This window comes from Lagopus muta, chromosome 5, assembly GCF_023343835.1.
Source record: "Lagopus muta isolate bLagMut1 chromosome 5, bLagMut1 primary, whole genome shotgun sequence".
NCBI classification, from domain to species: domain Eukaryota; kingdom Metazoa; phylum Chordata; class Aves; order Galliformes; family Phasianidae; genus Lagopus; species Lagopus muta.
In genome coordinates this window covers 28,924,928-28,940,765 of record NC_064437.1, presented here as the reverse complement: position 1 = coordinate 28,940,765, position 15,838 = coordinate 28,924,928, and the positions used below count along the sequence as shown (strand labels likewise).

General features: G+C 40.2%; 1 protein-coding gene across 1 annotated transcript; it reads right to left on the bottom strand.

The window, feature by feature from the left end:
- Positions 1–8,188: 8,188 nt before the first annotated feature.
- PTGS2 (prostaglandin-endoperoxide synthase 2) lies at positions 8,189–15,838 on the bottom strand. Its single transcript, XM_048946649.1, has 10 exons — positions 15,723–15,838; positions 15,221–15,337; positions 14,972–15,115; positions 14,363–14,506; positions 13,773–13,954; positions 12,892–12,975; positions 12,470–12,716; positions 11,204–11,490; positions 10,905–11,052; positions 8,189–10,751 (listed from the first exon to the last, which is right to left on the bottom strand). The coding sequence occupies exons 1-10, from the start codon at positions 15,772–15,774 to the stop codon at positions 10,345–10,347; spliced, it is 1,812 nt and encodes a 603-aa protein (XP_048802606.1). The 5' UTR covers positions 15,775–15,838; the 3' UTR covers positions 8,189–10,344.

Here is a 15,838-nt window from a genome sequence, read left to right as displayed (position 1 = left end):
GTAATTTAAAGCATGTGCAACTTCTACAGTGTCAGTTTTGATTACAATAGCTGGTGGAATTGTAGAATCGAGTGTTGAATAAGCAAGTATTTGAGAAGACTGTGGTTAATATTCTCTGTTTGCATAAAAGGCTGAAAGAGAGTTCTGAGAAATACTTGCAACCAAGTATGACTGAGAAAGAAATTTTAAAGAGGAAATCATCTTTCCCCAAAAAGAGGAATCTGGGAGATTTTAATTCTCTATTCACAAAGCCTTCTTTTGAGAAATGCATGATTTCACTTTGTATTTTGTACAGTTTAGTATGAAACATTATTGATCTTAGCTCACTGGAAAGCCACTGTTTGCTCTTATTTTTTTCCTGTATCTTGTTTGCAGTAATGTTTTGGTTTGGAAAGCCTTACATGTTTGGTACCTACTTACCTTGAGATATGGAGCTCTTCCTGGCTCTCTGGCACAGCCCAGAATGATTGCTGTAAATTTCACTGTCAGTATATCTCTAGAGACATTTTCAGAAGTGACAAAATATAGCAGAATATAAAATCCTAGGATCTGCTATGGCAGAATCACTTTTTGAAGGCTCATCTTTAGTTAAAAGTTTTAGCCTTAGCTTTGGAGTTATGGGAGGCACTAACTTGGCACTCTTGGGGGGCTTTCATGTGCATCATACATTTTCCGCAAAAGGAGAGAAAAATCATTTCTCTTATTTTAAATTGTAGAAGAAGTGTTTGAAACTTCAGCACAGTATTTTATCCATTTCCCTACTTGTCTTGCATCTGGGTGAAAAGCAGACATAGTGCTTGTGTCTGGCAGAGGGATGATATTCAGTGCCCTGAACTTTCCTGGCCTGAGGAGATGAGCTGGAGACCACATCAGTGCTTGCCAGCCAATGTGCAACTCATGAAAAGGAGCAATGGCTAAGAACAGTCACAAATGTCTGAAGGAGGAAATGCAGATTAAAACAGATGTGCATAAAATTTGTTACTACTGATCTTTCATGTTTTTGCTGGAATTCTTTGCAGGAGATGTGCTTATTGCCAGGACTTGCTAAGCCTGTTCTGGAGGTTATTTCCAGAAGTGCTGTGGAAAATTTATTTCTACATGGTATTTGACTTGGTCTAGTAGTTGTAGGTGGTATAAATTATCATAATACTGGTGTGGAAAAACATTTGTGTTCCCCTCTATGTTAAATGAATCAGATGGCCATTGACAAAAGCAGCCTCATAGACTCTTACTTCCTAAGGCTGCTGATTGCAAACTCGGTTAGCAGGTTTCCGGCATATTTTTCCAGTGAGGTGAGCACTGAGAGATCTTGCAATCACTACAAAACTTCTGCATGCCTCCTGTGCTTCTTCTGCTTCACGAAGAATCTACCCTAAGCAAATAACTTTTGTCTTGATGGCTGTTTACAGTATAACGTATTTTTGAACTAAAACATTTGGAGCATCGGCCAACAGTGTCTTCTAAAAGGATACCTTGGAAATTGATATTCATGTCTTGTCCCCTGGGAGAAAACAAAAATCTTTCCCCTGAGGAGGCAGCACTTAGTCAGCTCTGACAGAGGGTAGGGCATGGCAGGGGATATTGAAGAGGAATGATAATTGGAGTCCTTTATTGTGTTTCAAAATAATCACTATTTAGAAAAAAATCAGTGTGTCAGAGAGCAACTCTGCGTGTCCCAACCAACTACTTTGGGAAGGTATGCAGGTCTGATGATATGGGGAATGAATTGCTTGGGAAGGCGCAGTCCTGGGATATACTCCAAAGGCAAAGGGATTTGTGAGCTTTTATCCATTATGCGATGCAGGAAGTGAAAAACAGCAGCTGAGTGAAGTGGTATGATGGAGAGGTGGTTGATTCATTCTTGGTGTTGAATGGGAGCTAGTTCCTATCTCCGTTGCTGAGAACTGATGGTTGAGATGCAAAATCCTCTGACTTGCCTAAGCACCATCAGAATCTGGAAAACTGTTATGAGAATGAAACTGCAAAGCCAGAAAAGAAAATAAAAGCAAAGAAACACTAAACATGCCGCTGAAACCTCTCAAAAAGGTGTAAAGGTGAGATCTGCCATAGTACTTAGCAACCTCATTAACAGGCACTGCAGAAGTCCTGACACTTAGTTACTCTGCTAATCCACAAATAACTGCACTGGAGAAGTGGAGGCCTAGGTGGCCTACAATCATTTTTTTCCTAATCTTCTCAGTCTCAGATACTGTGAGGGTCTGAAAAGGTGTTTGATGAACTGGACTGTAGATATAACAGGTAGAAAAGGATGTCCGTTGTCCTCAGAGTCGTTTTGTGCAAAACAAGGGTAAAGAGACTTTCACTTCTCAGAGGTTAAACAGAACGAACTGCAGAAATTAGGGAAAATATCCTTACGCTCTGTTTCCTAACTTTGAAAGCAATCTAAGTTATCTCTTTCACTTCTAAATTACATTAAGATTGAAGTAATCTGCATTTCAAAATTCTCTGAAGATAAGTATATTGAGGTTATATTGAGGTATATTGAAATATTTCCCCTAAAAAATAAAGAATCTGATTTCATTGTTCTGTGAATAAAAATTTGCCATATATTCAATCAACTAATTTGTTGGAAATTGTATTCTTTTATTGGACACCAAGAAAATTCAGTCAGTTTCTAATTTGGAAATGCATTTTTTTCTACTTTCACTGAAATTCTATGTCATGAAATCTCAACCTTGGCTTACATGGAACAGACTCTACTTTCCTGAGTCAGAGGAAATAATACCTTTTTAACAGCTCCTCTAAGATATGATCAGATCACTAATGTTACATCACAATCTTATGTAAGATTGTATTTCACAGCTGAACAACCTCAACAAATTTTGATTTTAATTATTACCTATGACTACCCCTTAGCAACTATGCCATTGTTAGTAAAGTAGGATTAAATAATATTGTCTAGGCAAGAGACTTTATAGCTGCAACTGAAAGGATACTAAGCTGTGTCAAATTCTCAGAGTAAAGTTTTGAAGGCGCTCAAGACCATATCTGGAACTGGCACTGCTGCTTTTAGCCATGTTATATTGCTCTGACAGAGTTCACTGAAGCTTTTCAGGACTTAAAATCGTACAGAACAACTGATGATTGGCTGGGTTTTTATACCAAAGTCTCGTCACTTCTTGGGGTCATGTTCTCATCTATATCTGAAGACATGCCAGCATAAATTGATAAATATCCTGATTATCAGTCATGCATTAGAGTGCTGTGTTGAAGCAGCAAGACATGCAATATGGCTTGTTGATGAATACTTACGAAAATATTTTCTTTGGGTAGAACTTTTGCGCTGTAGTGCAAAGCAAGACAAGGCAAGGTGATGCTCAGTGAGATGGATATTGCTTTCAACCAACTCTTCCTCTTGCTCACCTTTGTGGGGCAGAAAACAGTAAAAAGTTTCATGTGCTCTCATAGAAATGCCTACCACAAATGCAGTCATTTTACACAAAATGAATGGGTGTTAAATTTCCTTGTCAGCAGGGCAGGTTTCAACAAGGATGCTTGCACACACCTATATCCACTACTGTGTAAAACGAGCTACACCTGGTTACGTAAAAAATAGAGTGCCTTTTCCAAAAGATCCTCCTTTATTTTTTTGAGTATTTTCTTGCTGTCCTCATACAGAAGCATTAATATGTTGCTATCGTATTATGTAAAGAACTGAAGCACTTTGAAACAGGGAGCTCCTAGTTATGTGACACTATATTTTCAGTGTTTTTCTTGGAAGAGCTATTAATAAATGGGGGGGGGGGGGGGGGGAAGGATATAAGGATAAGAATTGGTTAGTAGATGTAATAAATAAATCTCCAATTTTGGAAAACTTTTGGGAAGACTCTTTTCCTTTTCATACACATTTTGAGAGGCTTTTTTTTTTGTTGTTGTTGTATTTCTAACTAAGAAGCAAGGGAAAGAAGATACTTTTGAGAGATCTATTTCCTATATTTTTGGATGTGAACACTTTTAGTCATCCCCAGTTTGGTAGACAGCAGAAAAATCTACACCCTTGTACAATTCTGATTAAATCAGTGAAGTTGTCCTTAAATTAAAAAAAAATAAAATTCCAACATTTGCCTGATATACTTCAATAGGATACAGACAGTGGCCACAGATTTTAGTAGTCTAAAAGACTAGGTGTGAAAGTCAGAGTGAGTTTCTGTGTATGTACCCTGCTATGGACCAGATAATCAAATGGTACAGAATAGTTTGAAAGTAGCTGTTTTGAACATGATTTGCTTTCCTCTCCAAAATTAGGAATTTTGTGCTTTGCTTTTTGCTTAATGGCAAATACTTTCTTCATATGGCATGGCTTGCCTAGCACTGAGGAATCAGGTGGAGGGGAATCAACTTTTTATTCAGATAAATAGTGATAAGACACTATCTTAAGGGGAAATGATTTTAAGCTCAAGGGGGAAGGTTTAGATTGGATGTCAGGGGGACATTCTTCACACAGAAGTGGTGAAGTGCTGGAACAGCTGCCCAGAGAGGTTGTGGGTGCTCCATCCTTGGAGGTGTTCAAGGCCAGGTTGGATGGGGCCCTGGGCAGCCTGATCTAATATTAGTTATGGAGGTTGGTGGCCCTGCCTGTAGCAGAGGGGCTGGAATTTGATGATCCTTGGGGTTCCTTCCAACCTGAGCCAATTTATGATTCTATGATTAGCATTGGGCAAGCTCATTCCTGGTGGAAAACCAGTGAGATCTCACAAACTGTAACGTTATCTTGTACTGGTTGTATTCAGCTCTTGCCTTGGCCTGGCCACCTCCAACTGTTTAATTTCTATGTGGAGGTAAATAGCCTTACTGTGGCTGTAAGGGAATGCTGAGATTTTCAGTGCAGTCTTTGGTTTTTCAGACAGAAAAAAAAAAATCCCCTAAAGGAAAAGTTTTGAATTCCTTGTCTCACCCCTTCCTGTTTCTCTTTATTGTCATCTGTGTATATGTATGTTTCAATCTTGAACAGCACATGAGGAAAGTAGTGAATTTTTTGGTTATGAAAGTCTCTTGTAGTCAATATTAATTAAAATAGCTGCACCAATCCTATTATATCGAAGTACAATATTATTTTAAAACTGAAGCTTCTAATTGAAGTAAGATGAGTACTCAGCTCTTGCCAAGGAGAGGATTTCTCATAGTAATGTTTCTTGTGATGCTTCTGTGTTTCTGCATTGTGTAGTTTCGGGTTTTTGCATGTCTTTTAGCAAAAAAAGTTAGGATTTTTCTATTCATCTCCTTTTCTGTATTTACTTTTTTACAGCCTTTCTGCCCAGCATATATCCTTACATCTTCAAAGACTTCTCCTTTCTGCTTCCCAGAAGGAAGCAGCATGTCTTTGCCAAAGCCTTTTCCAGCACTGTTCCCCAGTGTCAGTATCTGCAGCAGTGCAAGGCACAGGAAAAAATCTCCATCTGCCTGTCAGAGGCGGCTCCTTGTCTGTGTCTTCTCTCTTGTTCACACTCTTCCTACAGGTTGGTCAAACTACCTGGCTGATTTTTCTGTGGATTGTGCTGAAATCTGAAGGAGTACTTTCTAGCAAAGCTGGAACTGTTTCTGCTACAAATGTCTCTTGTAAGGCAGGTAATGTGTGTCAGGGTGTAAGGCAGTTGTCTTGGGAGAATTGGTGCTCCAGCATAAAAGTAAGCACGCCTCTAGCGAGTGCATCAGAATTAATGAACATGGTCAGATACCCACGAGGCTCCCACTCACTGCCCATAAAGTGCTCTTACGCAGTGGGCAAGTGAGAAAATGATGTACAGCCAAAGCCCTCGATGAGGGTGATCGTGTATGGTGACCTGCTTACAGAAGCATTCTGTTCTTGTGCTCCTTGAGGGACCTGCCTCCAAGGTGCGGCTCAAATGCTGACCCCCTCGTTCTCCTCCTCTTTTTGGCATCTTTTTGGGCGAAACAGTTACCTCATCTCAGTCCCAAGAGAAAGCATTTTTCACAGGGCAGGTTTCCCCTGGGGAACATTCTTGCCTCTTGTATCATCGGGACATGCCCCTGCTCAGAGGGAAGGAGGAGCTCCTCCATGATTGAGCTATCTCATCCATCACGCTCCAAAATCCATTCAGGACTGGCCCATCCCTAATTAGGGCAGCACTCACCTGAAACACCATTTGTACAGATGACCTCTGTGCTGTCCCCCTCACGAAGCACCCTGCTGCCCCAGGGCCACAGCAGAATCTGCCCACCACTGCCCTCTGAAGTGCTGGACTTGGTTGTGCCACACCATTCCTTTCATGGCATACTTATTGCACTTTTGGGGCCAGCGTTCACAAGGATACTGGGCACTTTCCCCCCCCCCTCTAGGCCCCAGGAATTGCTGTGTTTACTTGGGAGACATATAATAATCTTTTTTTTTTCCCTACCGTAACAATTGGGCGAAACCCCCAGAAATGCTTGAGGCTGTCTAAATGCAACTGCTGGGCTGCAGATGTGTGGCATTTCTGCATTTTTTTAATCAAGGTGAGAGCACAGCATGCCAGTGTATTCTCCCATGCTTCCCTTGCATTGCATGCTCTGTTTCTTGGAGTGCTCAAGCAAAGCCACAAGACAGGCTCAGAACCCTCCCTTGCTGAGTCAGAGCAGCCACCATCAGGAGCCTGCCTGTGAGACATGGCCGCAGGCCCTGCTCACTCTCGCCAGTTGCACCAAAGCACTTTAGTGTTTATGGAACTGGGGCAGATGTGTGAGAGGGCCTACAGGTTCCCCGAGGGAACTGGCAGCAGCCACATCTCCCACAGGCAGGCAGGGAAATGTTTTTCCCCCCTCACATCAGAGGGCCTTAAGAAACGTGCTAGAAATGAATTAAATCATAGCATTAATTGGCTATAAAGAAAAACTAACCCACCTTGCTAACACAAGATCTGCATGCAATTCCATTCACACCCACTGTCTAAGGCCAGGAGAGGGACTGAAGAGATGCCTTTGAAAGGGCTCTCCAGATGTCTTTTCAGGGCTAAAGTGATCAGGACTGTGTCTTAATTTATTAAGAACTGCCGAAGATTCTCTTTTCCACATGTTAGCAGAAATGGAAAGCTACAGAGCAGAGGCAGGAGGACAGTCACATGGGTGCATGGACTTGTGAGTCACTGGGTTGAGCCTCGGACCAAAGAGATTTTGAATGGCTGGCAGGAAGGTGAGTAGGTAAAGGAGATTCAGTTGCTAAGATGGGACTATGAGGGAACACTGCCAGTACGGAGATGGGTGACTAATGGGGATAATCACAGCAGGATGCTATAGGCGCTGAAAGTAGCATTTGCTCAGCAGCTGCATGGAAATGGTAGTCAGTATGAGGTGCCGGATCTCCTCAGGGATACCTTCCATAGCTTTCCTTAGTGGGATGAAAATTAAGGGGAGAAACTAGGTTACTCAAGGTGTTCTCTGAAGTAGAGGAAACCACTGCAACCAATCCTGTCTCTGGAATTTATTAACTGTACTGCTTCTCTTGTCCTAGCCCTATCACCCACCATTCTGACTTGCAGAATTCTTTGCAAAAGCTAATCAAAGGTACCTTTGCTATTTTTCCCCCCCTTGAGCAAAGTTGGACCCTCATACAAAGGTAAGACTGGTGGTGCCCATAGAGAACATCATAACTGATTTAGCCTCTTGCTTCAGAAGGAGGTTGCTCTCTGACAGCAGTGGCAAACTACCATAGAGGAAAACAACACAAAAGGCTATTTCTAGTTATTACTTATATCCAAAACACCGTTTCCTTTCAAAGTCTATTAAGCCTGAAGGGAGACACCTATGAACAGCTTGTGCTTCAGAGAGCCTGAATAGTCACAGCAAAGGGGTTATGAGTTAAACCATCACACTGGCAAGTCATTCCAGCAGCGACCCCTCCCTCCGAAACACTTCAGTACAAAGACAGCATTGCTGGCATGCAGCACAGTGAGTGCTCTATAGGTTTCGTAGTGAAGTCTCTTTTTACGGGTTGCAGAAAAGGTAATGGCAGCTGGATGATGTACAACTTTCTTCAACAACACTTGGCATGAAACAAAGGAGCCCATCAATATAATGTTTTCAATTTATTTATATAAACAATTGCATTTTAAAAAAAACATTCTTGTCCTATAAAAATAGTGTGAAAAACAACTCACAGAATTTTAAATAAATAATCTCAAACATACACATTTATCACGATCAACTTGAACCCAGCCAAACCCAGCAGGTTGGGTCACAGATAAACATGGCTTCAGAGTACAAAGTGTAGAGTGAACTGGATTCCTTTCCAAAGCAGCTTGTAAGAACAAGGCTGAAATGAACTTTTTTTTTTTTTTTTAAATGAATTCTTTTTTACCTACCTCAAAATAACTAGATCTGCCCAGACTTGTCTTCCTTTGATTTTAAGACATACTGTTTTCCTTGAGAATGGTAGTAGATGCTCTAACACATTCCAAAGGTGGCCTGAATGATAGCCACATGCTTAACCAATAATTAAGTAGCTTTCACTAATTGAACACAGTACTGGCCCCTTTTTTTTGTTACAAGGTTATTGAATTTTCTTCCTTCTGTGCCTCAAATACAAAGAGCAAAAACACCCTTCCATCTCCCAAAGCATTTATACCACAGACCACCTCAAATCAGTCACTAGTATCAATTGCTGTAGGAGATCTGGAGTCAGCTATTTGTGCTACCAGTTACAAGTTTGCACTGTAGAACATGATCAGCATCTTTAAACAAATCAATAGAAATACAGAAGTCACAGTCAAACTATACTAGTACCACAGTCATTACAACACAAGCCTCTACAAGCATTCAAGAGATTCAGATGGAAATATAAAACAAGTCCTTTTCCACAAGCAGCCAAGGAATTTTGGCTGGGGGCATAGAATACCAGGTTGCTGCTCTACTCCAGTCTGAAGTAACATTCTTTTTATCTACAGTTCCCCAGCTGATTTTATGGGAAGATCATCTTCTACATTTCTTCTCTAGAAATTAAAAAAAGATACCCTTATATGCAAAGGTTGAAGTGCTGGTACAAGATCCCACGTAAGTTCTTATGTGCCCCAATGAGACTAGATACTTCAATGCTGGACCAGGACAAATGTGTCTGGGACATTCTGTGCTTAGCTAGCTATTATTTTTTTCTTCTTAGAGCTCAAGCCACTCCTTTAAAATGCCTCTGTTTATACTTCAATAAATAAAACATTAATATCCCCCCTCCAACCAAATAAACAATTTATAGTCATGAGTTAGAGCTCTATTTATGTAGGCCTAGATTAACAAAGCCTTGGTGCCTTGAAGTTTAGGTCACTCAGTGCTACTTATGTTTATATAATATCCCATTTTTTTTTTTTTTAATTTTTTTTTTTTTCCCAATTTATAAATTATTCCCCAATAATTTCCATTTGGCTACAGAAACCTATATTATACTCATGTCCTTAAGGACAAAAGGATTGTATAGTTTTATCTAAAATAACAGATTTATACCATCCAGAGAATTTATATTGACCAGACAATTACAGCTACAAAAACAAAAACAACCCCACACTAATAAACTTTGGATTAAGTTTAAGATCTCCCCAAACTCACAAAGTAAAATGTCTACTGATATACAAGCAGCCTTGTTTTCCTACCTGACAGTTGTGTCTAAGCTTAGTACCTCTGTTAACATCATCTCACATAATACTTCTATAATACTTCTGCGACACATGCTTCAAAAACAAGTAGGATTTCAGACAAGTTCTATTATTCTTAAATAATTAAATTAATAATTAAATTAAAAATGATGAAAAAGTATAATGCCACACAAAAGGACAGACTTAAAAAAAAAAAAAAAAATCATGTAAATTACTGTACAAAGTGCCTTATTTGCATGAGGGAGAGGTAGTATCATTGACAAACGCAATGCATTTTGAATTTAAATAAGCAAATCTCAAACATATTTGTTAATCTTGGAGTGCTCATACGGAATTCAGAATCTTTTTTAGCAGTTTCATTAAATCATGCTCTCATTTTTAGTCTGAAAGTCTGTTTTCAAGTTCAAAAAATTGCTGAGGCAATAACTTGCTTTTTGTAGTGTTACGTGACCTATCAAAGTGAGAAGACAATCCTAACACCCTTAGTCAAGTATTAAAACAAGTAAAAAAACAAAAACTGGAACTTGGTCCATTTTGGAATACGTAGTTCTGCTACAGAAGGCTTTTAACAAGGGATTTGCTACTACAGAGCTGAAACACAGAAAATCCCTTTTTCTAAAATGAAGCCTTACCTGAGTAAGGAATCTAGGGCAACCCTCAAAGTGAAGATGCAAAAGGTTGCTTTTTGTTTTCTAAATACTAGAGCTATAAATAGAATAACTTAGATAAATAAATAAATTAGATGGCTAATTTACAACTCAGCAGATCGCTCTTTCAGTAGTAGTGTGGGGTTGATATCTTCCATTGCTGTGTTTGAGGTACTAACATTAATAGTTGCCTCTGTGTGTTCAGGATTTAAGACATGGAAAGCAGTGAAAGGACAGCCTTTCACATTGTTGCAGATGAGCTTCTGTAAGGAGGCAGTATTGATTATTTCAAACCCCACTTTTCCACCAAAGGTGCTTGGCTTCCAGTACTCAGGGGAGCATATTGTATTTCCCATCAGTCCTTTCAGAGAGAACGGTGCGCCAATTTCTACCATTGTTTCACCAAAGATGGCACCTGGTCTTGGCTTTTCTACAAGAAGGCCTGGATACAGTTCCATAGCATCTATGTCTCCATAAAGCTCTTCTAGTTCAGCAGCCATTTCTTTTTCTCCTGTAATTATTAATGAATAAGAACAGTAAGTGGAAAGTCCTGTTTCAACAACAACAATATCCTGCTGAAGTTCAGAAATAGCATCACAGGTTTCTATTACCCACTTTAAGGAAAAATTGAACTTGTTTATAAGGAAAGATTAAAAACTGTTACCTGTAAGTTCTTCAAATGATTTGAATGGTTTCAACATGAAGCGTTTCCTGTACTCATTCAAGGACTGGTATCTCATTTCTCTGCTTTGGTCAATTGAAGCCTTTGCTACTTTTTGTACTGCAGCTGGAATATTTTTCCCACCAGCAACCTATTTGACAGAAACAAAAAAGTAGTAAGAACTCCACATAAAAGTTGAGAAAGTTGTATCTTTATATTATTAGTTCTGGATAGATTTATTGAACTGCTGCTCGACCCCCAAGTTGATGTTTCCATACTAGTAACTTGAGGAAAATACCTACCCTGCCAGCACTTTGCTTGGAGAAAGATTTCACCATATGGGAAAGGCCATGTTCCAGCATTATGGAGTTGTTGTAGAGGAACTGCTGGAAAGTGTACTCCTGGTCACGTATCTGAAAAGTGTCAGGCAGCAGTGGGTGCCAGTGGTACAGAGTATTGAATTCAGCTGCAATTCGGTTCTGGTATTGAAAACGCTGGTTGAACAGAAGCTCAGGATCAAACTTCAGTTTGAAGTGGTAGCCACTCAAGTGCTGCACGTAATCTTCAATAACTATCTTGATCGTTTCTCCTGTTGGAGAATAAAAAGGATACCAAAAAAAAAAAAAAAAAAAAAAAAAAAAAAGTCGTCAATATTGCTTCCCCTAAGAATTACCAGGCAGTTACCCTGCTCTGAGGGCATATTTCTAAGCTTCTCTAGGGAACAAACACACAGAAAACCTTCAAAACTATAGAAATCAAGAATAATACACTCATTAGCATTCTGTAGTATATTATGGAATGGATATTTATATTTTGGGAGATAAGTTTTCCCCCTCCACTACCTCCACAGCTTGCACCACTTTGCTTATCCTCTCCCAAACTATACTTCCTTTGGTTTTCTACAAAACCTGTAGAAAATCATTAATTACTGTCTGCATTGCATTTGATTGTACAATACTATCTGGGATAGAGGTAGGAGGAAAAGGAAGTCAGCATCTCAAGGCAGTCTCTCAGCTTCTGAACTGCTTAATGTAATTGCTTTCTTTTGGTTTACTGTTTCATTCGCTATTTGGGCACAGACTTTTTCAACTGTGTGTATCAACATTAACAAGATGTAATACCATTTAACAGAAAGTAAGACATAAGAAACATGTACAGTTTTATTCTATGCTGCTTTTCTGACTTAACTATAGCCCATCTCAAAGCATACCTGGTTTCACCCAGTCCCAGAAGAAATTGTCATAGTTGGAGAGCAACCAAGGTCACCTAACCTCACAGGCTTTTTCTCTGAGAAAACTAACCTTAGCTTCTGCCTTTTCAGTTCTGCTTCCCATAGATAAAAAGAAGTGTCTATCACTTGACTCCATTTTCTTCATTTTGGTATTTAACATGGGCAGGAGGAAGCTGTATTTTACAGCTTCAGTATTATACAGTTTCAGTAGGGGTCATGAAGGTCGATTTATTTCCTCACATTTTTCTTATTAAGTTTACTGCAGCTGCCATAGGAAATGGGCAGAAGTGTCAACCTCAAGAGAATATTAAGAGTTTTACATGCAAAAATAACACACCTATCAATATGAGTCTTGTAGTCTGAAACAGCTGCTCATCATCCCACTCTGGATGCTCCTGTTTCAAGACATCACAGACTCTGTTGTGCTCTCTTAGCCATATCGTTGCATACATCATTAGGCCTGGGACCAAGCCAAACACCTCCTGCCCAACAGAAAACTGCAGGTGCTCAGGAACGTGAGGAGGGTAGATCATCTCTGCTTGAGTGTCCTTTACTGTTGGTGGATACATTTCTCCATCAATCATCTGCCAGGGAGGGGGCACAGGAAGAAGAACAAGAGCATTATTAGCTAAGACGCTTATATGTTACACCACATTGACTCCATTAATGCCAACTCTAGGCGAGCTCTGCTGCGAACAGAGCAGTAATTTTAAGAAACATGTCAGCCAATAAAGAGGTGGCAGTTGAGATAAGATGTACCTGGTACTTTAGTTTTCCATCCTTGTGAAGTCTCAATTTAAGTTGCCTCTCCAGAGTCTCTCCATAAATGTGATTCAAGTCAACCTGTAAAATAAGAGCATTAAGAACATGAAAAGAACGTTAAAACAAGCCACATTTTTTGCTATTTTAGGACAGGTCCTATTTCTAATAGATGATCTGGCATCCACAGATGTTTACCTTTTGATTACAGTATTGTTACCTTATAAGTATCACACACTGATATTTAAGATGAAGCCAAATTATTTCCTGGCAACTGCAGCAATCTCTGCATTAAGTTTTTAAATCACGCTGGCAATTTAAGAGGACTCTGTTTAGAGTGTCAATGGCATTTTATTAAGCAGACAGCTCTTTATATATACACAAAGATGTTACAGATTTCTGCTTTAGACATGCAAACTATATTTATATTGAGAATTTCTTCATCCCAAAACCATTTTTCTCATAGATAAATATCTTAAAATCCAAATTTGCTTTTCAAGTTCTTTTAAATCTGTCTAATTAGCAGCACAAAATAAAATACTGTATAAAGCATCTCTGCAACTGATGGGAAGAGTACAGAGTAGTTCTAAAAACACTCATTACATCTAGCACACTTTAGGTAAAAGCAGATTCTTTGAAGAATTCACAGTCCTCACTGTACAGAGATCTTAAGCAGAATTATGTGCTTGGCACAAACAGTTCTGACCTAAGAGATGCTACTGAGTAGCTGGAATTTTGCCTAAAGATAAGCCACGTATGGGGTAAAGCCAACAGTTTGTTGCTGTGTTGCACAGTACAGTCACTAGTGTTTGCGTATTCTAACTGCTTGTTAGCCCCTAAGAGCTTAGTGCTGCATTCAAGTTCCAAAGATATGATCTTACCCCATGGCCATAAGCTTTAGTGAAGCCAGGTCCTTTCTTATGGTCTGTCTTAAAGAACTGATGAGTGAAGTGCTGGGCAAAGAATGTGAACATCACATTTGTGCCTTGTGGGTCAGGAATAAATTTTCTCCGCAGCAAGAATTTCTCCACAATCACCTTTGAATCTGGGAGCTCCTTCTTACCTAGAAGAAAAGTTTCCTTATAGAAAGACATTCACAACAATTATGCTTCATACTTATTTTTGCTCCTAACAACCAAACAGGTTTCCCATTTTCAACTCTTTTACAAAGGACAGCAACTTACTAACAAGGGGAACTATCTCCTTTTCGTTGGTTGTAGTCATAGGTTTTCCATGCTTATTTTTTTGAATTTATTAAAGCTTTCTAATTCCTGGTTTTAGAACACAGTTCAATAATGAGTGCCAGAATGGTTATCTTTTAGGTCATTACACAATATAACTCATTCATTGCCACTCTCAAAGTCAACAGTGCATTAGGGTGGTTGCAGACAAGAAGATCTGTTGGTGTTTTCTAGGACAACAAGATAAATGACATTCCTAGAAATGAACACTGTGCATCCTTATTCCTTACCTTTAACACCCATCGGTGTTGGACAGTCATGTCCTACTGGTGGAAGGCTTCTTGTGTAATAGGAAAGATTGGAATAAGCTTCCCAGGATTTGTAATTATAGTCACTGTTGTATGTTGGTGGGCTGTCAATCAAGTGTGATCTTGCTGGAAGAGGAAAAAAAAAAAAAAAAAAGTACTTCTTAGGCTCCACTTTGATATATGCCAAATAGAAGAAGTCACAGTGCTACGTTGTTTCCATGTATTTTTGGCAGCGGTTGCACTCATAAATTCCACACATATAATTGCATTTGACTCCAGTAACTTGTGGCTAATAGATAATAGGAACTGATCCCAGTTTACCAGTTGGATCCAGCTACTACATTTATAACAAATGGTTCAGGTTGTGTTAGCAAAATTTGAGATCTTATTTGAGGAAAAAAAACCCAAACATCTGAAAGCCTATTTCACACCAAGCGTGAATATGCTTATAGATCTTAAGTTTTCTTTAAAGTGCTTTTACCATAACACATTTTCCTCTTGCTATTTTATCAATAAACTAATCAAATAAAGTATTTGGAGCCCAACATACAGCTCCTGTCAGGAGTACTGGAAGAGTGAATGTATACTTACACGTCAACACGTATCTCATAATAGTATCTCGTAAGAAGGAAACATTGTTGATGATGTTCCAGACTACTTTGAAGTGGGTGAGAATGTAGTGGACAGTATTTGGTGTAGGTTTCAATGTTAGTCTCAGCCATGTGAAGAATTCCGCTGTGAGCAAAGATGGAAAGACTGTAAGTTGCTATTCAGAATAACCTGCAATTCTGTAATTGAGTTCTCAGACTCCATTTCCGCACAGAGATCAGAGGTACTTACGTGTCGTACAGTTTTCCCCATAATAGCCTGTCCTCGTGCAGTCGCATTCATACCGATCAAATCCTGTTGTCATACACACACCTCTGTTCTGACACGGGAGGGAGCAGCAAGGATTGGCTGGAATGAAATCAAACGCCGCAGTTAAAAGAGCGCCTTCTCGACTGGATCAGCACCGCAGGGCGGGCAGCAGAACGAGTTCCACTCGCACGAGATTTCGGGCATCTCCCGGCAACATCAGTGACACAAGTATGGAAGCACACTGCTTGCGGGCTGCGACGAACCAGTTCCGAACGCTGGCTCAGCGGGGGGTCCGACAGCCCTCCTGCCACGCTAACTTCAGAGTCACGAAGCACGTAAAACAGAAGTCCTACGCTCCGGCCGCGAGCATCGCCGCGGCCCGGCCCGCCGCCGCCCATCCGAGAGCTCCCCGCACCGTGGCCGTGCGGCACCGCGCAGCACCGGAACCCGTCGGGGCCAGATGCCCACCGCACCCCACACTCACCTGCGTGGCCGGCAGCCAGGAGAGCAGCCAGCAGCGCACAAGGCAGGAGCATATCCCGGCGGGCTTCTTTACGCTTCCCTCGCAGCTACTGAAATCCCAAGGACGCTCGAAATCGC